This window comes from Mytilus californianus, unplaced genomic scaffold (genome assembly GCF_021869535.1).
Source record: "Mytilus californianus isolate M0D057914Y unplaced genomic scaffold, xbMytCali1.0.p SCAF_1, whole genome shotgun sequence".
NCBI lineage: Eukaryota > Metazoa > Mollusca > Bivalvia > Mytilida > Mytilidae > Mytilus > Mytilus californianus.
Genome location: NW_026262581.1, coordinates 120,781,333 through 120,808,169, shown reverse-complemented (window position 1 = coordinate 120,808,169; position 26,837 = coordinate 120,781,333). Strand labels below are relative to the sequence as shown.

At 31.3% G+C, this 26,837-nt stretch overlaps 1 protein-coding gene across 1 annotated transcript in view; it reads left to right on the top strand.

Moving 5' to 3' along the window:
- The window catches only part of LOC127738897 (uncharacterized), a 64,714-nt gene extending 52,946 nt beyond the window's left edge, over nt 1–11,768 (top strand). The window contains exons 21-26 of the mRNA XM_052250382.1: nt 2,115–2,221; nt 2,484–2,588; nt 3,160–3,294; nt 6,823–7,005; nt 7,803–8,004; nt 11,453–11,768. Coding sequence (XP_052106342.1) covers nt 2,115–2,221; nt 2,484–2,588; nt 3,160–3,294; nt 6,823–7,005; nt 7,803–8,004; nt 11,453–11,768 — 1,048 coding nt within the window. The remainder of the gene's footprint in view (nt 1–2,114; nt 2,222–2,483; nt 2,589–3,159; nt 3,295–6,822; nt 7,006–7,802; nt 8,005–11,452) is intronic.
- Nucleotides 11,769–26,837: the final 15,069 nt, after the last annotated feature.

Sequence of the window (26,837 nt, the reverse complement as noted above, 5' to 3'; positions counted from 1 at the left end):
ATGTGAAAAGATAAATTGGGAACCTAAAATAGAAAACATGAAATCATTAATTAAAACTTGGGAAAAAAGAAAATTAACAATGGTTGGGAAAATATTGATCATAAAATCTTTAATATTACCAAAATTTACATTTTTGGCTACTTCGTGCAAAGTTCCAGATATTTACCTAAAAGAAATTGAAAGCTGCTGTTTCAAATATATTTGGGAGGGAAAAAATGACAAAGTAAAAAGAAACACACTTATCGGAGAATACCAAAAAGGGGGATAAAAAATGATTGATTTTAACAGTTATTTTACAGCACTGAAAGCTTCATGGGTCTCCAAATTAACAACAACCGCACTGCCGAACTGGAAGATTATTCCTACTAAATATTTTAACACTCTTGGTAAAAATTTTCTTGTCTTTAAAATGAATTTAGATAACATAAAATCACCAAATGAACTTGGAAACATACCTGATTTTTATTTACAAGTAATTTCAAGTTGGGTGAAAACAGGAGGAGGTTTAACAAAATTTTCTGATCACTTTTCGGGTATCAGAAAACAGATTATTTGGGGAAATAAATATATTAAAAATCGCAATAAAAGTTTGTTCTTCCCGAACTGGGTTAAAAGTGGATTGGTGTATATTAACGACATACTGGATAGTGAGGGAAAATTATCCGAAAGCTTTATTTTAAAAAAGTTAAAGAATAAATCAAACTGGATTGCAGAGTTTAAGATGTTAAAATCTTGCATTCCAAAAGAATGGCTGCAAGTTTTAAAAAAAGAAAACTCCGTTAAGAGTATCAACATATGTAAGGATAAATTAAGTTGGCAAAATAAACAAATTGAAGAAAAATATATCAACAATAAAATACTTTAGAATACTTTAATAGATAAAAAATATACAAAGCCAATCGGTATTAATATTTGGACAAGATATTTAAAATTAGAATACACACCACATAAGACATTTGTATACGATTTTATATTTAAAATTTTAACAGAAAACAAGTTGAAAATTTTCAGATGGAAACTACTTCAGTATATTATTCCTACAAAGCAGTTACTTTTAAGATGGAAAATATCTGAGAATGATAAATGCAATTTTTGTAAAACAGAAGAAGAAGATTACTTGCATTTCTTTATTACATGTTCATTTTTGAAAGATTTTTGGGAGAAGGTACATTATCTTCTAGCAAAAATGAATTTTCATAACAAGGTATTAGCAAAACATATAGTATTTGGATACAAAATATCAGACCAGGGGTATTATGGTTTTAACTATTTTTTGACGGTTCTAGGTTTTTGTATTTACAAGTCATATTATGTCTCCGAGCAAAAACTTAAATTTTTAGATGTGTATAATATGTTTATAAAAGAAATACTAAGGGTTATGAATGAGAACAAAACAGTATCTCAAAATGTATTTTTCATTAATTTAAAAAGATTGATATAATAGAAAAAAAACATTTATATTTTATTATATTCTGAGTATTGTCCTGGATACTCAGAAAGTATTTCACAGGGATACTTTATTGGAGCTTGGACAGTGAAGTGAAATTGTAACAAGCATTCTGAAGAATAAAGAATATTTATTTGTTGTTAAAAAAAAAAGAAATGTTAAAAATAGGGGTACAGCAGTCAACATTGTGTTATAATCTTAATCACTATAACAACAAACAAATATGTCAACAAAGAGAAACAAAATGGCATATAGACAAAGCACATAAGCAAAAATGAAAGACAAGAATACAAAAAATTACCATAGCACAATAACACAATGGCGGGATGTATAAGTACCGAGCCACGCCTAAGGGATATAGCAAAAAATGGACTAAACAATAAATTATAATAACTATTGTAAGAGTATTTTTTTTCAAAATTCTTGGTAAAATTAAAATAAAGGTAGGAATTCATTTTCTAAAACTCGACTAGCATTTACTTTGTATGCTATTACTATTACTAGTTAACATTATTGCTGAAAACAAAACAGTTTTGACTTATTACAATATTTTTTTCTCATTGGCTGGATTGATTATACAGAATATTAATTTCTGGATAAAAAAGTTACAAACTGAAATTCATGTGTTAAAATTCATTAGCTTCTAGATAATATTTTTTTTATTCAGGACTGATGTTCGTCCCTTCTGGCTTGGTTTACAGTTTGAGGACAGTTTAGGAGATTCTATTTGGCTAGAGGATGGTTCGACTGTTACCTTCAACAAATGGGTTTCAGGTGAATAAATCTTTCAAAACTTACATCGATTTGCAAGAATATAAAATTATTTATATTGAATAAATATAGTGAATCATATATCAAAACTAATGACATTCATTCATGTTAAATATTAAGTTTATTAAGAAATGAAATCATATCACTTGTCAGGATAAACCTTTTCGTGTGCGAACAATATTCAGTTGTATAATACGCAATGGGTATGATAAATTTTAATTGAAACTGCTCAATAAATTTATTTATTATATAATTTTTTTTGTAGGAAACAACAAAGGTTGCGGATATGTGGATAAAACCGGGAATTGGAAGGGGATTTCTTGTAACAGTGTCCAATATCTCTCTGTCATCTGTAAAATGTCTCCATCAGGTTTGACATACAATATTTGATGAATTTATTATAGAATATAAAGCAATATTCGATATGATATCTTACTTGAGGGATTTTCAGATGTGCAAAAAGTTTAACGAATGTACATTCATTTAGATATTTAAATTGGTAGTATACGTTTATATTCAATTATACTACTTTTATAAAAATACTTACAACGTCTCCATCTTCAGTTTATGACCTAAACTTTTTCTCCATTTAGCAAAGAATTTGTTAGCACAAAATTCAAATTAAAATGTAAGATGGCTCTGTATTTTAAGTGGAAAAGAAATAAATGACGAAATGAAGGAGATACCAGCGATGGCCTAATTATCTCAAATCAACAAGGAAGGACAATTTAATTAGCAGTTTAAAACTTCTCTTAACTATTAACTATATTTCAACATACTTTATTGTGAGGAATCTTACAAAATCTTTTAAAACGTAGGAACTCTAATAAATAAAATAAACACTTCCTTTCAACTTTCCTTACCGCTCCTCAAAAGAATTGAGATTTCGTCGGAATATATGTGACTCTATAAATAACTTCATCACTATTTCTAATGTATAGATAGAAAAGTATGTAATGACGCTAGGGATGACTGTGAGGAATTCATCAAAGAAGATCCTCGAGCATGTGGAGCACATCAAGACTTTGCATGGCACGTCTGTCCAAAATCGTGTAATGTCTGTAATGACGGATCAGGTAACATCACTTTATATATATCATTTAACACTTATTTGATTTAAAACAGGTCAACTCGCTCATTATATAAAACATGTCAGCCGTAAAAAATGTGCAAAAGAATATTTCATAATTACCTTATATCCTATTATTATATGCCAAACCACATTATGAACAATAAGTTTAGCAAGAAAGTAACACTTGTAGGTGTCATACTCAATGGCCAAAGACAAATTGAAGGGTATGTCTTGTAATAATTTCAAACCATTTAGACATTGCATGTTGTCTATCACATAATTATAAGGAATTTCTAGATCTGTTTTTCTATTATTCATTGCTAATTGCTTAATTATAAGGCAAAACACCACGTAAATAAAACCTAATAGCACGGTTTAACTTGTTTGTAATAAAACACCAAACTTAGTATTCGATCGAATAGTAAGCTGAACATAAATATGAAGAATATGAAGAAATTATAATGCCATTATCTACTTAATAAAAAGACATTCCATTATCTATTTCCCAGTGTGATGGCATACGATTTATAAAAAGAATAATAGAATATATGGTAAATATACTATTAGACGTGTTTGGAAAGTCAATACGATTTTGACGCTGATGTTAAATACCAATACCACTACAGACTATAGTGGGGACCATCTCAAAAAGTACAGCTAATCATTCATTAATTAAAGTTACCTGCATGAGTTTGTTTGATAATACTGAAATGATTTTTAAACAATTAAATAATAACAATTTATTTTGCAATACAGCAAAACAACACGACCATTATTAATATTATCATCATAAACTGCATTGTTACATAGTAGTGATCGATTCGGTTTAAGATCGTTGTTTCCCAATTTCTTACTATTTTGGTGAACGACTACAAGGAAAATCTGCAAAGTGATCAAAATAAATGAATAAAAAAAAACACTGCAATCAAATCACATCCGAATCAGATTTTTTACTTTACATCAATCTTTGTTCAAAATGTTCGTTCATTTGAAATTTATTTAAAATATACTTTTCATGCCGGGGCCTTTCATAGCATTTACGCGGGATGGGTTTTGTTCCTTGTTGGGGACTATACGGTGACCTATAATTGTAAACATTTACGTCATTTATTCTCTGGCAGAGAGTTGTCTACTTTGTCAATCATACCAAATTTCCTTATTTTATATCATTTTCTAGAATAGAGAATGTTTAGCTTAAAATTCAAATAAAAAAAATTAAAAAAAAATAAAAGAATGAAACAGAAGAGTATTCTATTTCATTATCTTTATCTTTTTATTTTATCTAGAAAGGTCATTCTTGAAATTTAATGTATTGTTAAAATGGGACAATACCTAAAAAAAATTAACTGACATTTTCTTTCTATCAACTTTTGTCAATTAGTGAAAAAGGTTATCGAATTAAGCTTGAAAAGATTACCACATTTGGGCATTATTCAAGCATGTTAAATTAACGTTTTACTGAAGGTTCGGAAGTTTTTTTCTTCGTTGTATCACGGCTTTCACTACCAACACAACAGAACACCACGATTGAATTGAGATACTGTTGAAAGTGGCGTTAAACTTTCATATGGAGAAGTAAATTTTATCATCTTTGTGTCAGGAGGATATATTGAGAATGGAATATTCATTTTCACCTTTTGCAAATCCTGCTAATTTATATATCGGGTAATTGTTTTCCGATTTATTCATTTTGTTTTGCCTAATATTCACTATACACTCCGCTTTCTAAATTGGACAGTATATAGTGATGGTCGGATGGGTTCCTTCGTCCGTTCTTTCGTCTGTCTGTCCATTCATTGCATTCATACCCAGATAGTTCTAGACAATACAAATCACATACGGCTCATGAAAAATGGTTTTCTTGAACATTAAAACGATGCGCAGCAAGACAACCTTCTTCCAAGAATTGGCACCAACTTGGAATTGGATTTTCCTCCAAACTGTGTTAATTTTTGTGATAAGATTTATGTGAACCTTCCACCAATTGTTACGCCATAAAGAAGGCAACAAGTAAGACAAAACCGAAAAGGAAAAAAATAAAATGCAAAAAACTAAATAGAAGAATTTCAGAATGTCAAGTTAATGTCGAACACGCTATCAGACGTTTAAAACATTTAGGGTTGTCGGTACTTTGTGGAGACATCCACAACACGAATCAAATCAAAATTGCAAAACAGTTCCATTCAGATCATAACATTTGCAAAACATACTTTTCTGTTCCATGATAAGATAGTGAATTGTCATGGGTAATTTTTCTCTTACAAAAGCTTCACATTGATAAATGATTTTTGATTGCCTAAATTCCAGTGGTAAATATTTTGCATTATCCACATCTCGTGTATTGTCAGGACTAATGAATATGATTTGGTTTATACGTGAACCATAGAGATACGAACACCACAAAAATAAACAACATTCTATACAGATAAATATACGGTTTTCAACCATTTGAAGGTGTTAAAAATACAAAGAAAGAATTGAACAACACGAACCAAACCAAAAGACGGTGAGAAATCAGGTCTTCCAGATTTATAAGTAGATCCTGCTGATAGTTCGAGGCAAGTTGCTCACGTGAAAGTCGCGTAATATCACAATAAAGAAAAAGAGGAAGGGAATGTGGTTACTTTTTAGGTTTCATTTGTTCATATATCTCTTCACGTATTTCAGGTATTTATTCGTCTATGATTTTCAAATGTTTTTGTTAATGTGTTTGTCATTTCGTTGATTTTTGTTTTGCTATAGTGTTGAATGTTTTTATTAGACAAATGATTTTCGATTGCCTCCTTGGTATTTTTTCCCTTCTTTTATAAGAAGTCTTATGCAGGCAAAACATGATTCTGATTGACTAAAGTATACCCCTTTTTTCCACCAAAAATTAAATAATAGAATAAACCCCTATTCAAAATTCAAAATTGTGTTCTGGACTTGTGGAGAGGCAAACTGAGTTATTTGACTATTAAACATATTCTACTCATATCATTTAATATATATATTTGAACTTGTGGTCGTAAAATCGTCATTCCCATTCTTGACCCTTACATATATTTTTTTAAGTTTTGTTTTGCACTCCTAAATCAAACAAATGCAAATAAATGTATTAAGATCTACGTAAGGCCAATGCACGTCTTAAAATTTGGAGTCGACGTTAACCGTTTGCTTCAAATTGTATCAAACCCATCGCAAAGCTAAACTATACTGCGCCGGGATACTTTTCAATTCAATTGCATTTTGAGAAAGTCCACACTTAAATCTTGTATCGGTTTTGGTATTTAACATCAGCGCAGTATTTAAATCCCTTTCCTAACACGTCTATAATCAACCACATATGACACGCACTTGTTACAAAAAGCAAATCAATTGATCTTCGTTTTACCTATAAGACATACCATTAAATCTCTGTGTTTTGTTATACCGCAATTCCTATACTGTTTTGAAAACTCACATCTGAAATGACCTATTATTTTCTGACCAAGGAAAATTGTATTATAAGTTGAATGATTATGTTGAAAAAGGATCTTTCAATTTTACCTAGTCGTGACATGTCCTCTGCCACCCATACCAAAGAACGTGGAACTGTTGAATAAGATTAAGGACCTCCGCCCTGGTACGATGATAGAATATAAATGTAAAGACGGATTCATTCTTGCCAATGGAAATCTAAGACGGGCCTGCTTAGTTAATAAAGATTTCACAGGAAATGAACCTGTTTGTGTAGGTATGAGGTCTCATTTTTTATTTCTCAGCTTAAATTTTGGTATTATCTGTACTGAAAAGATATTTTCTCGTGAAAGTATATGTTTCTTTTTTTTTTTATTATAATCATCTAAAGAACATGCCTTTTCCTTTTGGTTTAACATTCTTTTATCTTTAATACTTCATCTTTAAATTTTACGTTGAATGAATAGAATGATTTTCAGAAATGGTACACACCATTGGTAAACCTATTTCAAGCCTTTACTCTCTCAAAATTCATTATACTGATATGATTAAAGTAGCCAAACTATTATATCCTGATTTACGGAATTTTTAATCCATGTGAACAGAATTGCTTGAAGTTTAAACCTGGCTTTCATATATTTCAGCTATTCTGTTATTTACCTTATGTGTTATAAATACAATTATCACTTATCTATATTACTTTCTTAGTTTCAAGTTTGTAAGTATGAAACTTAATATATAAACATATATTATGGATAGATGTAGACGAGGTCACATCTCGGGAGCATTATCATAGAATTCATATGCAAGTCAGAGCGAATATAGAAGTAAGAAGATGTGATATGATTGCTCTCCACCAGAGACAAATGACATAGAAGTTAACAACTATAGGTCACCGTACGGCCTCCAACAATGAAAAAAACCCATATCGCAGTCAGCGATAAAAGGCCCCGAAATGACAAATGGTAAACAATTCAAACGAGAAATAGCATATGCATTAATTCAAAAGATATGTTTTTCCTACTTATAAAGACAAATTCATTACGTTAAATTTTGTGATAATATTTATACCAGATGAAGACTTGGTACCATCACCAAACAACAGAATCGAGTTACGTCAGAGATCTGTAGATGGTAAGGCCGGGATGGCATATACTGCAGATAATGACGCATTAAGAATTCAAAGATCTGGAAAGTTAGTAACATGGGAATTCTATAGTATTTATGATGGTGAAGTAGCTTTTCAAGTATGGCGACCTACCAGTAAACGTGATAAGTAAGTGGATTTACAGGATTTTAAAGTTTTTTATGGTTATATTACACAACATGTCAGTGTTACATGGATATCTACCTACCTACCTACATCTATTTATCGATCGAAACTTCTAATATAGAAACGGAGGGTATTTCGAGCATTCAATTCGCCCTTCTGAATTAACCTGCATTTGAAAGCCGGGGATGTTAAAATACTCGAAGAGTAATATTATCAAAAGGGATCTATACTGAAGAGCCAAAACCTTAGGTCAACTTTGCCTGAAGGAGGTTTAATCTTAGTTTATTAATAATTCTTATATTGACAATTTAAAATTACATGTTCTAAATCATTTAAAATTTCTAAATTTATCCAACTTTTTTATAAAATATAATATGTTATGAATTATGTTAATGGCGAATCATAGACTACTGGGCATATACTAACCTTGGGGACGAACAGTTCACTTACAGATCTATCCATCAAGTGCTAGACAATAAGAATTACTTACATCTTAAGCCCGGATTTTAGAAATACTTGAGGAGCTATATGACTGAAAGGATGAATTGAGTTTCTATAAGCAGGCAAGGTCTCCTTAATGAACATGGAGAAATTGCAGTTATCAGTTGGTGTTCAGTATTTTTGTTATTCTTTTTTGAATGTATTATAATGTCCTACCCTCTTTTGTTTTTGTATCTTTGTAGAACTTTAAATTCTTAGAGCAACAATTACGTCAGTAAATGAAAGTAGTATACATGTATTCTAAAAAAAAATGCTTTAAGTTTAATACATTCATTAGATGTCAATTGAATAGTGATTCTTCGGTGTTGATACATTTCTTGTTAACATAGATTAGGATTTGGCAGTTTAATCTCCTGTTTAAATTTCCTGAATTTGCGTTAAGAAATGAACGTATTGTACCTAAATTTGAAAAATTCTACCCAAGTGAATATACTAGAAAACGATATAACAGTTCAAACATTGATCTTCGGTTATATTCAGGATGAGATGGGTCCTTTCTCAATCCCAAAACATTTTGAATATATAAAATGTTCGAATTGTCCATATTATATTAATACAAAAGATCTGTTCATAGAGAAAACTACTTTAACGAATCTTGACAAGTAAATAATTGGAATAAATCTAAACAGTTTAGTAAATAATATTTATATCGTCTAAAAATGTGTTTCCAAATATCAATATATGAACATAACGAACCAATAAGTCTAGCAGTCACTTTGCAGAAATGTTAAAAACGACGATATTTAATATTATAACTACACTAGAGACAATGAACAAGGTGGTAGAGGACATATTTACTTCCGGAAAATTTGACAATAAAAAGTATTTCATACTGCAAACAGGGATTGAGAACAAAGATAAATGAAAGTTGAGAAAAAGCAGTTTGCCTATTTCAAATCTCGTAAAGGCTTTTTGTTAATAAAAATTAGGACAGAAAAACCAAAAACAAACTGAGATAAACTTCCATTTTCAATTTTATTATTAGATATTCGCTTGAACTTCAAATGGAGTGACATCTAGGTAAGCGTATCTTGCTATGCATGCATTATCCGACATGCGAATCCACAATCAGCCAAAAGTCACAACAGGTAATATGTCACATTCGTGTAATTTACAAAAATATTGATAGGTATGGAATTTCTTTTTGAGATATTTAATTTTTTTTAAATGGCGGGACTTTTACCTTATATTTAGCATTTGCATTATTTGGGTCTCAAATCGTAAGAAAAGAAATCTAGAATCTGCTTAAATTTTTAGTACTGACCTTTTTATGAGCTATTGAAGTCTTCTATGCAAAGAAAAGTGGATGATATTGGACAAAATATTTTAACTTGTATCGTAGGAAAAACCCAAGAAGTCCGAACATATGACAAAAATTCCTATGTTTGAACTGACTACATCCTTAAGACACAAAGACATCGTATCGGTCAGCCAATTCCCGATGGTAATGGGATGTATATTCGTCAGCCTTACTTATCCGTTTCAGTAACTATAAGTCTCTAATAAATTTTGATTGTTCTGGACACTAAGAAAACATAAGTGAAAACATATAAATAGCTGTATAAAGTTCCTGATAAAGCCAATACAATGAAGTTCGTAAAGTACGAAGTAGGTTTTCTGTAAGATTCAGACAAGACTAGCTAATGTACAGTAGTAAATTAGTTTTAGTCTGAAACGGTTATTTTGATCTTAACATCATCTCAAAACTCTGAACTTTTAATTAATTAGTCATGTTCAGTACTTCAGCTATTCAGTTGTTTACAGTTTGAGTATTTCTTTAATGTTATTCCGTTGGAAATGTCATGTTTTGTTTTTCATATATCCCTGCAACAGTGTCATTTAGGAGTACTTTTGGCAGGGTTTTGAATTATTTTAATTTAAATCACTTATTAGTTGAGATTTAATGTTTCCTCTACAATCGTGATTTGATTCTATCCCCAAGAATCAAAAGCATAAAGGAGGTAATAATTCATCCAAAAACTTTATGTGGCATGTAAAATTCAAAATGATAATTTTGAATTATACCTTGCAGTATGTGTGGTTTTTTTTAAATCTATTGGAAAGATTGAGCATGAAAAGAAACTGGTCTTGTCTGAAAAGCTACTAGACAGTACTGAATTGGCCAGAAGCGAATTGTCTTGACAGTTCTGGATTTACTGCAGTGGATAAAAAACTGGCCATAACTCTAGCTTCAGTGTAACCATATTGATCTAAAAAATCTGCATGAAATGTAAATTAATCAAGAAAAAAACTGATGACAGAATACCACTTTGGTAAAAACCTCAGTAACAGTTACAATTGAACAGCTTAAGTGATGAGACAGCAGCAAGGTAGACTCAAAATGTATGAGTGATCACCCATTTATCAACTCTTACAATACCAACTGGTCAATTTAAATGTGTCATTGAACAAAAGGTATAGATAAAGGACAAAACCTATAGTCAAGGCACAGTAATAATTTATTGTATAATATTTTCAGAACTGTTTAGATTTAAATAACCGTTTCAGATTTTTACTAGTGATATCATTTAATAGTTTATATTTTTAGATTTAGACTGTTATGATATTTTTACTCATTTTCATCGATAAATGGTTATACACTAAAAGGTTGCCAATAATAAAACTAATAAAAGAATAATGGGAGAGGTAATAAATAGGTAAATACAAATATAAGAAAATAAAAAATTAAAATGGAATGATTTTGGAGGAACCAAAATTAACTCTGTCTCTACCCGAAGTTGGCATCGTCTTTAAGTTTAAACCATACTATAGCCAATGCAATCAAATGCATTTTCAAATGCGGTTTTATTGAATTCATACATTTGTTTGCATTTTCGTCTTTTTTAGCAATGGGTGTGTCTGCTTTCAACTTTTGTAGTCACATTTTGTTACTCTCACGTTACAGCTGTTTATTTATTGTGCTTTGAGTTTACATCTTATTCTGTTTAAGGTATGAATTGATTGGACAAAATATCATAGCCAGTACAGGGAACCATCGTTCGAGATCAGTAGATGTTCCATTTGAGGAGCAAGTTGCTGTAAAGAAAGGTGATATGGTAGGATTCTTCCTGCCAAAAGATAACAAAGGAGGTATAACGTTTGACAAATGTATAACAAGGTACACATTTGGTGATTTTGGAAGGCAAAAGGAAATCAAAACTAAAATTAGGAAGTCTTCTGAATGGAATGTTGGTGAAGTGTATACTGTGAGAAATGACAAGGACAAAGATTGTAAAATTATTTCACTTCGAGCTTATGTCTTGTAGATCTATGAATATTATGTTTTGTACATGAATAAATTATATTAATTTCATTAAATCATTGAAGCATCTAACGTGGTTATTCCATTGACGATAATTGAGAGGGTTAAAACAAACTAGTATAACCCGCCTCGTGATAATATGTCTGTTCAAATTCAGCAACCTTGTCGTTTGTTATATCGTAATGTGTTTTTTCTTTTAAAAAATTGGCGTCAATTACAAACTGTTAAAAAGTCTCTGTTAAATGTATTTATACATTGTATACACGGGATCATCAGGAGGGTAAATGCAAGTTATGTTTATCATCGTGAAAGGTAGAGAAAATCCCCTCGATTTTCATTTTTATTCATTTTAAAGTTTTTGGCAGAAATTATAGTAAATAGAGAGAAATAAACCAGAAATTAACCAAAAAAAAAAAAATAAAAGAGCAACAGAAAAAGAGATTTTAGTCATGAATTATATTATGGTCTACAATGTTGGTACAGGCATGTGAGCGATACAGGCTATTTAGAGCCTCTAGTTTATTCCACGATGATGAGACCTAAAACATAGTAAATTCTTGTAAAACCATAGAATTAAATAGCTGCTCTTTGAGTGAAAATATTATAATAGCGTCAACAGATAAACCATTTATTTTCGTCTTTTTTTCATACTCGAAATTACATGTTCTTGAAGTAAAACAATAACATTTAAGTATAACTTGCACTATTTGGACGTTCAATTTTACAAACCAAGACATTCTGTTCGTCACGAGATTTCGGCATATTGAAAAACAGTTTCGTTTCTGTTCTCGGGTCGATTGTAGCATCAAAATATGTTGCTTAGACATTTGTGTTTTTTTAGACAAAACGCGCGTCTGGCGTATACATTCCTGGTATCTATGATGAGTTTATTTTCAAGACCGTTTGTTCATTTTCAGACGTTTTCGATTGTTTTTGTGTCGTTCAAAAGCGTAGTTTATACAACAATTTATTACAACACGACGGGTGCCACATGTGAAGCAGGATCTGCTCACCCTTCCAGAGCACCTGAGATCACCCCAGTGTTTAGTGGGGTTCGTGTTGCTCATTCTTTAGTTTTCTATGTTGTGTTTTGTGTACTATTGTTTATAGATATAAGAAGATGTGGTATGTGTGCCAATGAGACAACTCTCCATCCAAGTCACAATTTATAAAAGTAAACCATTATAGGTCAAAGTACGGTCTTTAACACGGAGCCTTGGCTCACACCGCACAGCAAGCTATAAAGGGCCCCAAAAATAACTAGTGTAAAACCATTCAAACGGGAAAACCAACGGTCTAATCTATATAAAAAAAAACAAGAAACGAGAAACACTTATGAACCACATCAACAAACGACAACTACTGAACCTCAGATTCCTGACTTAAGAAAAACAGGTGCAAACAATTTGTCTGTTTTTCTGTTGGTCTTTTTTTTTTTAGCCATGGCGTTGTCAGTTTATTTTGGACTTATGAGTTTGAATGTCCCTCTGGTATCTTTCGCCCCTCTCTTATACCCACATCTCTTTTGATACGTTTAAATCAAGTTGGAACAATTTATTTATGTCCTGAAAAGTGTCAGATAAGCATTTGAATGCATCTGCTATTATATTCTAGCTTATATCTAGACAAGAGTAAGGGAAACTTTTGATCCTCATGTTAGTATACCGGACAATCAATTTCTATGTGCATTTAGTACCATTAATATTGTTGACCTCAATTAGTTGCAAAACATAGAACTAAATCGATATGTGATACAAATGAGTTAATTGCTAAGCTTAACACGCAAACAGATTAACATATCAATTATTTATGACAAAATCCAAAAGAAACGACAGTCTAATGTAAATTGACTACAATGAAAAAAGACAAATGTAAAGAAGTACACAAGACAAAGACTAGAAATGAGATGTAGCACAGTGTAGGTCTTCTGCAATTAGCAAAACCAATAACGTGTATTAAGCTATGATGACCCTATTAGACCAAATGTGAAACATTTCGAAAGGAAAAAAACCAAACAGCCTGGTTTATGTTCAAAGCAACAAACAAAAGAACAAATAAGGCATATAGCAACCAACGACAACATCTGAAATACAGGCTACTGAATTTTGACAGGTGCACACATTACGCGGCGATGTTAAATATTTTTTTTATCACACAACCCTTTCCCTAACCTGTGACAGTGGTGTAACAGCACAACATAGGAACAAACTATGAAAATCCGTTGGAACGGCTTATGCCATTTATTTTTGCTGTACCATGATTCCCTTTATATAAATCGAAGAATGAATACAAAACTCGGCAACTTTCAATGTTTGCTAAGAGAAGATAGAAAATCTTACCAAATAAATAAAAAAAGAATGTAGTAATATTTATTAACAAAACTTATTCAACAGAAAACTTATTCGATTTTTTTTTATGAATCAACATTTTGGTACTGGACAATAGTCCCAAGTTACATCAGGATCCGTAGTATAACACCAAGGAGCTCCTGTATTGTCTGGATCTCTACAGTAGTTTGTATCCCTATCAGAACCTGATGGCACTTGCCCACTATGACTGGACCAGACTTTGCATGGAATACCGGCAGCCGTACAGGTCACTTTTCCTTGATATTCAGTACTGTCAGTATAACAATCTTCGTCTGTCATAAAAAAAGAAAGGTCATCGTTTGGTTTTTAGTACAAAATTTAACTAGACACATGTTATATATTAACCATAAAAGATTCAATGTTGCAATTGTAATATTCTGATTTAAAAATAAAATTGTTTATTTAAAAGCATGAGTCTGTTTTCTGTTATCCCTTACACCTCCTTTCACTTTCTACAATTGGTGAATACAAAACCAGATAACACCGAGCGTCACTAGTAGTCTTATGTGTAAATTATATTGTCATTAAATACGTATAAAAAAAAGCAAACACGCCTGTCAACTTGCGATTACCCCTTAACCTTGAAATGTCTGCTTAATAAAAAGTCAGACTTGGGTATCAACAGTATATAAATACTGCGAAATAAAAACAAAAAACAACACGAGATTTTACCGGGATTTCTTTCTCTCCAAAAACCAAAATGTAAAGTACATATTAAAGTCATGTTTTAATATTAAAAAAAATATGAACTTATTTATTCCATCTCATCAACATTTCAAATGTACAAATAAAAATTCAGGCATGCATAAATTGGTTTTATAAAACTAACGAAACTCAGTAAGATGAAGCGAGAACAATACAAACGTAACTCTTATGATATAGGTAGACATAATTGTTTTTGGCGTCCTTAACCAAACGTATTTAAATTTATTTCAATACCACAATCCTACATTTTTAAAATATTATCTGTTACCATATGTTATTTGAAATATGCATGCAAATACGCGCATATTGTTTTGTTTTAATTATTTATTGAGACAATTGCATAAGAAACTTGTTATATATCTCCCAGTTGATACGATATTTCAGAGCTTGTATTTTCTATCATGATTTCCTTGTTAGAGGGATGCTGCTTACAAGGAAGGTTTTAATCCAAGAGTTCAAAATGGTGATGTTGAAATCATCTCTTCAAACTTTTTACGAACGCCATCACGAGTTGGATGACCGTTATGGAATATCTGTTTCACAGATGACGACAGATATATTCCAATTGTCGTAACGACAATCCCGTTCTCTTTTCCGCGAATGTGACCTTCCGATGTAGACTTATCACCGGGTTAGTACTTACATACCCCGGTACACAACACGGCGTGTGCCACATGTGGAGCAGGATCAGCTTACCCTTCAAGAGACATGAGATCAACCCCAGTTTTGATGGGGTTCGGTTTGCTCAGTCTTAAGTTTTCTATGTGGTGTTCATATTGATAAACAAAATTGGAAAACATCATAAACACATAAAATTTAAAGCCCCTCCAAAGACAACTTTTGTGATACGATTTAATTATGATCAGCTGTGTTAATCAGATGTTGATTCTTGAAAATTCTAAAAGATCTACTTGTCAATCTGCAATCATAATCTAAATAATTTTGCAGTAATTTCAATCTTTTTAAATTTGTCTACGCTTTACACTAATATTTCCTATGCTCAATTAAAAGATCGACTGCACTAAACAGAGCGTCTTTTTTTACAAAAAGGGAAAAGTAGATACAAATTCCTTGTTTAAGGTCATAACAGTTCTTACTTTGTTAAGAACCACATTTATTCCAACAACAAATCCACCAAAGATGATAATATCAAAATGCTGGACATTTTGATCGACTACATATTTGCTTAGTTCGGTGGATTGGTATTTTAACAGACAGTCGTCGATATATCAATGGGTATAATTCAAACTAGAATCTATGACAAACGTGTTGATTTCAAATTTTCAATTATCAACTTTCCATTTCTAAACAGTAACAAACACACTGCCCATTTGTATGATGGCGTTTACATATCTTCATTAATACATTTCACTCGTGCATGATCACACTATACAGACTTAATTAACAGGGGTGTGCTCCTTACACAAAAAATTGCTTCAACAGAGTTATGAGGAAGAACGACTGAAATTGACACAACATAAGATTTACGGTCATTATCACTCATTGGTTGACCAATAAGATATGTCGGTGTCTCAACTCACTGGTGACATCTTAGATCTTAGATCTTAAGGTACTAGTATGGTCGTCTGATCTGTAATTTTACTGGTTGTTACCTTTTCTCCGAATTAAGACATTTTGACTTAGTGTTGATTCGGATGACATGTATTCATAGCAGGAGACGCTTGCCTTGTCGACGCACCCAGTTTCGCTCCATTTGGAGCTCATGCGATTTCCTCAGTTTTCGTTCGTTACCTTGATCGATTTATGAGATTTGAACATTGGTAAAGTGCTGTTGTCTTTATATGAAACAATCATTGCTAGAATAAAATGTAACAATTGGTGCTAAAACAAATCTGAAATAAACTTTTCAATATATATTGTTAATTATATAACATGTTCCAACGTAATATGTAAGCGTTAAGTAAGATATCAATTATTATTAATTGTGTTTTGGAAATAACAAGTCGTGGATACCGAAGCCTGTTTGAACATTGCAATAGTTTGGGTTTTATCTTAGAAAGAGTAGGAGTGCTTGTAATCTTATTTTGTCTATATTTATATACAAATGAATACATTGACACAACTTGGAAAATATTAGTTTTGACAAAAGTCTTGACACAAGTGTCAAATATTATGCTTATGACCTTAAATCGTGAGATATAGCGGTTCTGGGACAACATGGTATAGGGTTTTATTTCTATATGTTACTTTGATTAAAGTTACTTATTTTTCTAGTGGATTGAATAATTTATAGGGCATAAACTCATCTTATTGAACAGTTAGCAGTGAATTCTATTCAATTTATATCTCACTTTACCAACACAAGGATTAAAATTGATTATTTATTTCCTTCATTGTATTGATTCAATGTAAGTTTGAAGAAAAATTCATTATGTTCTACCTGTGTCTGATTGTCATCCAAAATAATTGTAATTATATATCATAAGTACCTGTGCATGAAACAGAATAACCAGTAGTCCATTGATCATCCGAACCACACTGAACAACAGGACAATGATCTTTAGAAGTTCCTGATGCCAGTGTATTACATGTGAACATCATTCCAATAAATTTACCGGCGTGGAAGTGGGAAGTTGTTCCAGTCGGTACATCAGGGAGTCTTTCATCAACACCACAAGCATCACCTGATCATACAAAATATGTGCTCATTTCCTTCATTAACAATTAAGATTCAAATATTTCTTGTTAGTTGTAAACAGAAGCTATCAATTCAAGACTTGTTCCTTTCAAAATCTTCACTGACGAGTATTAAAACTATTACATTATATCCCAGAGTTGGAACTAACAGAGATAACGTATTTGTTGTGCGATTTGCTTTTGTACTATTAATACCTATACACTGTGTAATCATGATTTTGTCTCAAAGATGACTCAAATTTTAAAATCTTAAGAATATTAGTAATAACAAACATTTTAATATAAAGCACAATATTCTATAATAATCTCAGTTATCATTTATACAATCTGCTAAACATGTTATTATAATTTATGCTTGAATTCAGAATTTTGAAACTACCTAATGTACTTACATTTCACAATGTAACAATATTCCCATTGAACATTTGGGTCAGAAGTGTAACATCCAGGACCCCCTTCGTAATGATTTGTTTCTCTGCAATAGTTTGTGTCATGTGATGTTGTGTCTAAAGGTAGATATTGCCTGGTATGTGGAGTATCAGTGTTCCAATACTGACATGAAATACCACTGAATGTGTGGCTGATCGTACCACTATATTCCATACTAGTTGTCAAATAACAATCATCCGCTATAAGAAACAAACAAATAGTATTGATACGATTATTCTAAGCCATTTTCCTATTTTTATTTGGAATAAATGGGACAAAATCAAAAGAATATTAAAAAAGCGTACATTAAATATGGTTATAAGTACACATTTATTTTCTTTGTTTATTTCTATTGCAAGATAATTGCACGTATTTGTCTTATATAAAGCAGGTTTAAAATTAATTGACTTGATACAGTTAAGGACGCGGCGCATTTATCTCCTTGCTTGGGTTAGCGTTAAAGACTGCCCTATCCGACAGAAGTTAAAAAGTTGTCCACTGTACTCCATGGAAATGAAAAATGTTAGAAAAAGCAAGCAGAATTTTTCATTTTCTGTGTTACATTGATAACGCACCTAGAGTTAACATTTTCGCAAAAAAATCCTTCTCTTCGCTTTCAAACCAGAATTCCCGATATAACTAAAAGTGGCGACTATTTAAACATGTAAACAAACATAGGAATTATTTTTTAAAATGAAATGAATGATGTCGATGTGGTTATTTTATTGTTTCCATATTACCCTGAAAGACCACACTTTGTTAATTAGATGTTAAAACTTGTAAAACGACGATGTAACGATGGACATGTTTGTAGGTCCACACTTCTTACCAATACCTTACAATAAAGCGAACCTCGCACGGAAAAAAACTTGTGTCAAACGTAATTATAAAAAGTTTAAAATTTTTAAATCATTTTCTAGACATTTCTAAATCTTGGAAACTATCATGGAAATAATTTTTATTGAACTTATAGTGTTACTCCAGATAACACTATTGCAACTTGAATCCGAATCTGCAGCGTTTAACAAAATATCTGCCCTTGACCGTCAATATAGAGATTAAAACCTCGTTGCATGTATCAACTGTCCATGAAGATGCAATACGCCATAAGTTCGAACAATTAAGTTATTTTTACAGGAAAAACCGTTTTGCTGTGGGCAAAAAGTGTCTGCAATTGATATGAATTAAAATCTAAGTTAAGCATCATGTTTTACAGTTTGTTTCCGTGAAAGAGATGGATATATACATATATATATATGTATATATTCTTTGTATAAACAAAATATAATGTCGTTATATCTTCTAACTCTAAGACCACCCAGTCATCTACAGCCCCTTAAAGTTGTTCTTTAATGTGCAAAGGGCGTGGTGATTTTACTTAACGAAGCTTTGGATTTGATGCCCTTTTTTCGATCGGACGTAGCTGTCTATTTAAACATCCTGCACTATCAAACAAATGTCCCATACAGACGAAAAAAAAAAAAAAAATGTTATGTGTTTGGGAAAAGATTGGAAAAAAGTTAAATCACAAAAATACTGAACTCCGAGGAAAAATCAAAACGGAAAGTCCCTAATCAAATGGCAAAATCAAAAGCACAAACACATCAAACGAAAGGACAACAATATATAGCTTTTAATTATGAACTATGATTAAGCTTTGGTTATATACTTTAATATACAATACTAAGCTTGTTTCAAGTTTCTCCAAATTATTTTGTCTCTTTACATATCAATTTTATTAATCTGAGATCTTTAACGAAAGCAGTTACATAATTATATCGTCTGCTTACATCAGCACAATCATAGAATATTATAATCTACAAATAATGTTCCAGTTTGACTTCATAGTTGTTCTCATTTAGATGTGCAAAGTAAAATAACAAAAATACCAAACTCCAAGGAAAATTCAAAACGGAAATTCCCTTGTCAAATGGCACAATCAAAAGCTCAAACACGTTAAAACGAATGGAAAACAACTGTCAAATTCCTAACTTGGTACAGACATTTCCTTATGTAGAAAGTGGTAGATTAAACCTTGTTTTATAACTAGGTAAACCTCTCACTTGTATGACAGTCGCATAGAATTCCATTACCATGTGTGAGCAAAACAAAACAGACATGATAGGTAAAAATGTCAAAAATTGGGGTACACAGCAGTCAACATTGTGTTATAATCTTAATCACTATAACAACAAACAATTATGTCAAGAACGATAAAATGGCATATAGACACTTTATAGACAAATACTACCCTCACTATGAATAAAGCATTTTTGTTTTAATGCGTTGAACGATATTATAAACTGTAAAGAAATACATAAGCATTTGCTTAAACAATACTATTGGTATAAAATAGAGGAGCCAAATCACACAATTTTACAGGGCACAGCAGTAATTGATGAATCAGCTCGTAAGAATTACACATAATATTCCTATGTGTATAGTACCTCCTAGGATTGTCCAGTTCTTTTGTTGTGAAACAATAGGTGTGGTCTCTGATGCTGTTGATTGTGTTGTAGATGGAAATTTATCTTCAGTTGTTTCAAATTCTTCAGCCTCGGCAAAATTCGTTGTCGTAGGTATATCTGCAAAAAATAAAATGATTTGATACATTTGCTGGTGTAATGTTAGACTCCGAGGGTTTCAATAGATTAGAACTTCAGTACTTTTTGAAAGTGTGTGCCATGAAATTTGGAGAAACGGAAATCGCTTGAAATTTGAAAAAATATATCACTCATTCAAAGCTTTGATTCATTAACTGGGTATGGTTATACTTTTCCTCATTTTCGGTTATGTTACCTAGTAGAGATTTCCAATAAAATGACAGAAATCTGGCAGTTTTATTGATCACGTGGTTCTCCATTGTCTCGCCTTTATTTACACTGACATAAGATCACGTATAAACACATGTTTCCCTTACCTATCATACGATCGATTTGAGTTATCTTTCATGGTTTTGATTATGACAACTATTTTTTAATAAACTTTGCTGATGAACGCCCCATTATTCTATATTTTACATGCTTATCTTTTCACTATCCGATGTTTTTCTAAATTTGTTTATTTATCTTTTCATTATATTTGTCTCCGGGAAAACATATTTTAGAAGGATATATTTCTGACAATTTCAGAATTTGTCTATTGAAAAAAGTTGCAAATTGTGATAAAACTATCGCTTCTATTTAATTTCTAAACAAAAGTTTGTTTTTTTTTTAATAATAAAATGTATTGATAAAACATTCCCTATAGGTTGTATTTTAGAAGGTGTGCTCGATTGATGATTGTTCCGTGTTGTTTTGTTAAGGGGGACGTTATCGGAGTCCAAATACAAAAGACTTTTCCAGGCAAATTTTTTTATATCCCTTGAAGTTTAATTAAGTTATAATATTTTATCCATTTTGTTGATAACCAATAAATAGGGGTGAACGAATGTGTTTTACTGCATAAATCATTAATGGGAATGTTAGGTAAGAAGCATAGAACAACATAAGATGATAAGAATTCGATGCCAGATGCGGATCCAGGATTTTTAAAGGAGGAACATGCCCCTCCCCAACTAAATCCACCTTTGGATGCGTTATGCAGTCAAAACAGTACGCTTTTATTTTCTTTTCGATGTTTTATTCCCAATGCAAGTGTAGAAGATGACGATTTTGCGTAACGCTAAAATATAAGTATTAACAGGATGTAGTGCCATATATATAAGTGTTCGTTGCATATGTATTTTGCATATGCATATTAAGGACGAGTAGATGGATATTAATTGTATTTTACATCCATATTATTTATACATCCAACATTCATGTATTTAGTTATGATGTTTCGTGTGTAAGTCTGTTAGATATTGTGTATTGTCTTATCGTTTGTGGTTTAATTCTATTTTTTTCCATATGTATGTAAAAGTTAAGATAATTAATCAGCTAGTTCATTTATACGATTTTTAGTTTAAAGCATTTATATGCACATGATTTATTTGTTTTTACACAGTTTTGATTTAGAAGAAAAACCGACATGGTTGGAAAATACAAATAATTACACCATTACTGACACAATTCTATATTAATATTCTTGTAATGGTTAAAAAATACATAAAATAACACCATTACAAACTTAATCCCAATTTTATATTCTATTTTTAGAAATTTACATGTGACGTCACTTTTTGTGGCATTGATACATTCGTGTGACACAGACACACAGTTCATAATTCTATTTTTGTGTCCGTTTTTATTCTGTGGTTTACATGTTGTAATATACTATTATATTAATTATTTATGTATTTCTCTGTCTTGAGTGTTCTTGTGTTTATTTGTACTGTATTCCTGTGACGTAGTGTTGTCATTTTAGCAGTATTTTTAACATTGCCATATAAGCGGGAGGTTTGGTAAGGCATAAAAAAATTCTTAAAATGTCCTGTACCAAGTCAAGAATATGGCAGATGTTATCAAATAGTCCGTTTCTATGTATGTTGGCGTTTGTTTTTGTAGCAGTTCAGTGTTTCTGTTGTTCCGTTGTGTTCCTCTAATAGTTGATGTGTTTCCCTCGGTTTTGGTTTGTGACCCGGATTTTTTTCAGTTAAATCGATTTATGACTATTGAATAGTGGTATACTACTGTTGTCTTTATTTATACCGCAGGAAGACATGTCATCATACCCGGACACATGATTCTGACTCCGGACCGCCCAATTTTTGCTCTTACTCATAAATATTGCGTGCTTGGCAGAGAGGCAGCCAATCTTCGATTTGAACCGGACGAGGATCGAGCCCAAGACCTCCAACACTCGAGCAGTGGTGTAGTTTCCTTAGACGCAATGAGGCAACTGCCTCACCAAACTTTTGACCATAAAAAAATTGAGATAAAAAGAAAATATATAGCGTGTATTTCATAATATAGAGCACAGAGTGACCAAGAAACGTTGATTGCTTTACTCTTTACTAACTCATTCCTCATTATTGAAGCAAAGGCAACAGTAGTATACCGGTGTTCAAAAGTCATAAATCGATTGAGAGAAAACGTCTTGCAAAAAATATACATGAAACGTTCTTTAATAAAATTAACAAGGTAGATGCAAATATCGTTTAAAAGAAACAGACAAAGTATACCTGATAAAAAACTGATTCAAACAATAGGTCATAACTGTGAAACTGACATGATGCTTGATTTTTTTCCTTGACAACGAACGTATTACTTTAGGTAAACTTAGTTTTCAACAGACACTTGACACTCCTACATTGTATATAGTCTTCTTCCTCCTACTGATATGTACCTTAGTTGATATAAGCAAGACTTCATAGTTCACCCAGTTATTATATTCCATGCATTTTGACAAAAGTTAAACGTATAAAGTTAAACGACATAGTTGATCTTAAACTTAAATATCCCTAAATCTGTACAAAAGCATTTTAGAGGAGGTCATACATATAATTTTGTCAGTGGTTTTTGTTTTAATCAGGACCTGTTTGTAACTGAAAACTGAGATATTAATCAGCAGTTTCAGGATTTTTTTGATTTGATGCGCACTAGAAATATTATTATTTCATGATAAAATTCCATAAATCTGGATTTCTCATAGACAGGATCTTTGTGACTGTGTGTGACCTATCAAGAGTACGGTCAACTACTTTTGCGTTGCGGAATGTACCGGTCTGTACTCTATTCAAGAATAAAGTCAAGAAGTAGAAAAATAACTGATTTAGTTATGTGTAATCATATTTATTCTTGAAGATGCATCCTTATAAATTCAATTTGATAAAATTCTACGGAAAGATGACAGAGTACTTCAGATAGATGCATCAGTAATCTGAATTTCTACCTCTGACAACAGTATCTTGAAATGAAAGTATACTAAAAAGAAGCAAGTCGAGTACCCATTTACATTCCGACGTGTTTGAAACTCTTGATTTAATCTTATAACTTATAAATCATTTCGCTTCAGATTCCATTATTTTTATTTTTTCAAACTTAATTTTGATTTAGTAGCTTTAAGAATTCACCCTTTGAGGAATAAATATATGGGTCAAGTGATATGACTAAGTAATGATCGGTGCATTTGATTACTGGTAAGCGCATTAATTATTTCCCAAAAAATGTTGTTGTCAATAAATGATCCCGATTTTGATAAAGTATGTACAGAATTAAAATAGCAGATTGTGCTAATTTTTAAATAGCATCTATTCCAACAAAGCATGTGTTTTCAACCAGTCAAAAATTGCATGCAGTATATACTCCCCGCCGTCATCCTTCAATGTAATAGGCCGAAATACGGTCAGATATGTTGGTTATGTCGAGCAATGTCATTTTATTGAAAATCTCTAGTAAACGTTTGTTGTAGGTTATGTTTTTTCAAATATGTTGACCTTGAACATTACTTAAGAGACATTATTTGATGAAACGCGCATATGATGAAGTAACTTTGATGTCGTTTTATGTTATTATATAACTTATCTTATAACAGTTTGTTAAAAGACTGGGCAACAGAAATATTTGCAGGCAAGTAATGTAATGTTAAACATATCTTTTTTACTTCCTACAATTACTCTAAAATCTAAATTGAACATTATAAGTTTATATTACTTATCTTTCAAAAATAAAGTCAACGAAAGTAATTATTGTTTGTCAATTTCAAATGGGGAGAGTTCATCCTAGAATATTAATGGAGTTATTGTTGCTAAACTATAATAGTTCTTGCAGTACTTGATGCGTTTTGTGTGCCTATTCAGCTTCAATCTTTTGATAATGGTGTTGTTTGTTATTTTCGACATAATATTTTTATTGTGCTTTGTATTTTGAAATATATTTTTTGAAATTATATTTCTATTGGTAGATAAGGTTATTGCGCATTTTCATGGTATTTAAGTGCATATATTTTTCTCTTATAAAAATTTCATTGAACAAAACTTGAAATTGTTTTAACACTATTCACAATTGTAAATGACATTTGCATCAAAAAGGTTGGTTAAAAGTACACCGTTATTTAGATGTTTACATTTTGTTCGTTAGAAGACAAGTTTTTTAAAACATTGATTCGATTTCTGAAATATAAATCCAAGGTAGCCGTACGATTTGATTGATAAAAATTTGAGTGCCTTCAAAGTGCTATAACCTTCTTAATCATGAACAGGCAGAGTTGCTAAAATCTACGTCATTTGGTCTCTGGTAAGCTTCAAAATACAAAAGAGTGCAATTGGAGGATTATCAAAAATTGTGAAAATCTTTGTTATCGTGTACCATGCACATACTCAACATGCACAACAAAAATATCCATCAAACATATTTGAAAATTAAACATATTCCAAATACCGCATTGTTTTATAAATATCAAATTATTTCAAATATTCTTATTTCGTATGGTACCAAATCTGACTTTATATCTGAACAGACAACACAGTTATAGTATTGCAAATTATAACTAGATTGATAGTTTTACTATAGTTACTATTGCGTACCTTTTGGAATGGCCAAATACTGGTTTTTATCTGTGATATTTGTAATTACTACAGTTGAATGTCCTGTTCCATGAAATTCACACGACTTAGATAATTCGTTATAACTTACTGCTTTACAATGTGGACTTCTGTGACATTTTGATGCACAGTTAATCATGTTTTTTACTTCCACCGATTGTTCTAAAATCACAGTATTGTTCAAGCGATATCCTTGCCATACTGTAAACTGTTTCTCCTGTATTTGGTAACAGTCTGACATTAACAGTAACAGCAAGAATGGTGAAATGTAAAGAAACAAAGTCATCCTCAATTTATGTTAACGTTTTTCAGTTCGGTATTCTATAATATACACACGTCTGAGGACATACTTACCGAACGTAATGCTGATTGGTTGAGTCCATTAGTTTAGTACTTTAATTCCAATATCCAATGGCAGCAGAGTGTGATCTTATATAGGAAATTATTGGTTTTAGAGAATAATAAGACAAGGACCAGATTTTGCAACAATTTTGATGAAATATTGATATGTTTTTAGATTAGAGCAAAGAATGAGAACTTAAAGTAGCCTCATAAAAATCATAAAATATATTGATTAATTTTAAAGGTAATTTCTATCTTTTGACTTTGTAGTACTTTTGCGATAACTTTAGAAATTTTGATATGCACTATAAAAAGGGGTGAATTTTATTTTCAAGACTTTGATATACATTGATTACAATATATTTTATGATTTTTATGAGGCTATTTAGAGTTCTCATTCTTTGCTCTGATCTACAAATATATCAATATTTCATCAACATTGTTGCAAAAATGATAAAAATATTCTTTGTTTAATTTATATTTGTGATTAGCTTTCCTTCCTATAACGAAATGAAATCACCTGAGATATTTCGTCCTACAAGGGTGTAAGTTACCTAAAATGTACCAAATAATTATGTTACATGGCGGTCCATTTTTCATATCGCAATATAGCTAGGGTTGATATAATAACTGAATAACTGGTCGCCACCGCATGTTGGTTTCCAAATATGTCTTCAAGATAAACTGAAATTATTTTGCGAATATCTTACACTCGATTAAATCTTGCAAAAGATATGTTGCTGTCATTGATGTCGTGTGTTTGCTTAACCACACGTCTTTCTGAATATCTAGGTTCTGTACGTTAATTTTACTTCAACATATTTCATTTCCAAAATGAGGAAAATTACAATTATTAAGACACAAATGTTTAACTTACGAGGACTTCTTCAATACAAAATAAGCAATAGTTCACATGACATTAAAATATATGATATCTGAAGAAAACAATATGTGATATAATCAAAAAAAATCTATCTTGAAATGTCCTAATTGTTTTCGATATTCTCATTTTGCCTTCTCACACAAGTGACACCGTACTTGTTTTGTATCTACATTTTTAACTAAATTCATCAAGATCTACCAATGAATTAATTGTTTAGGTTTA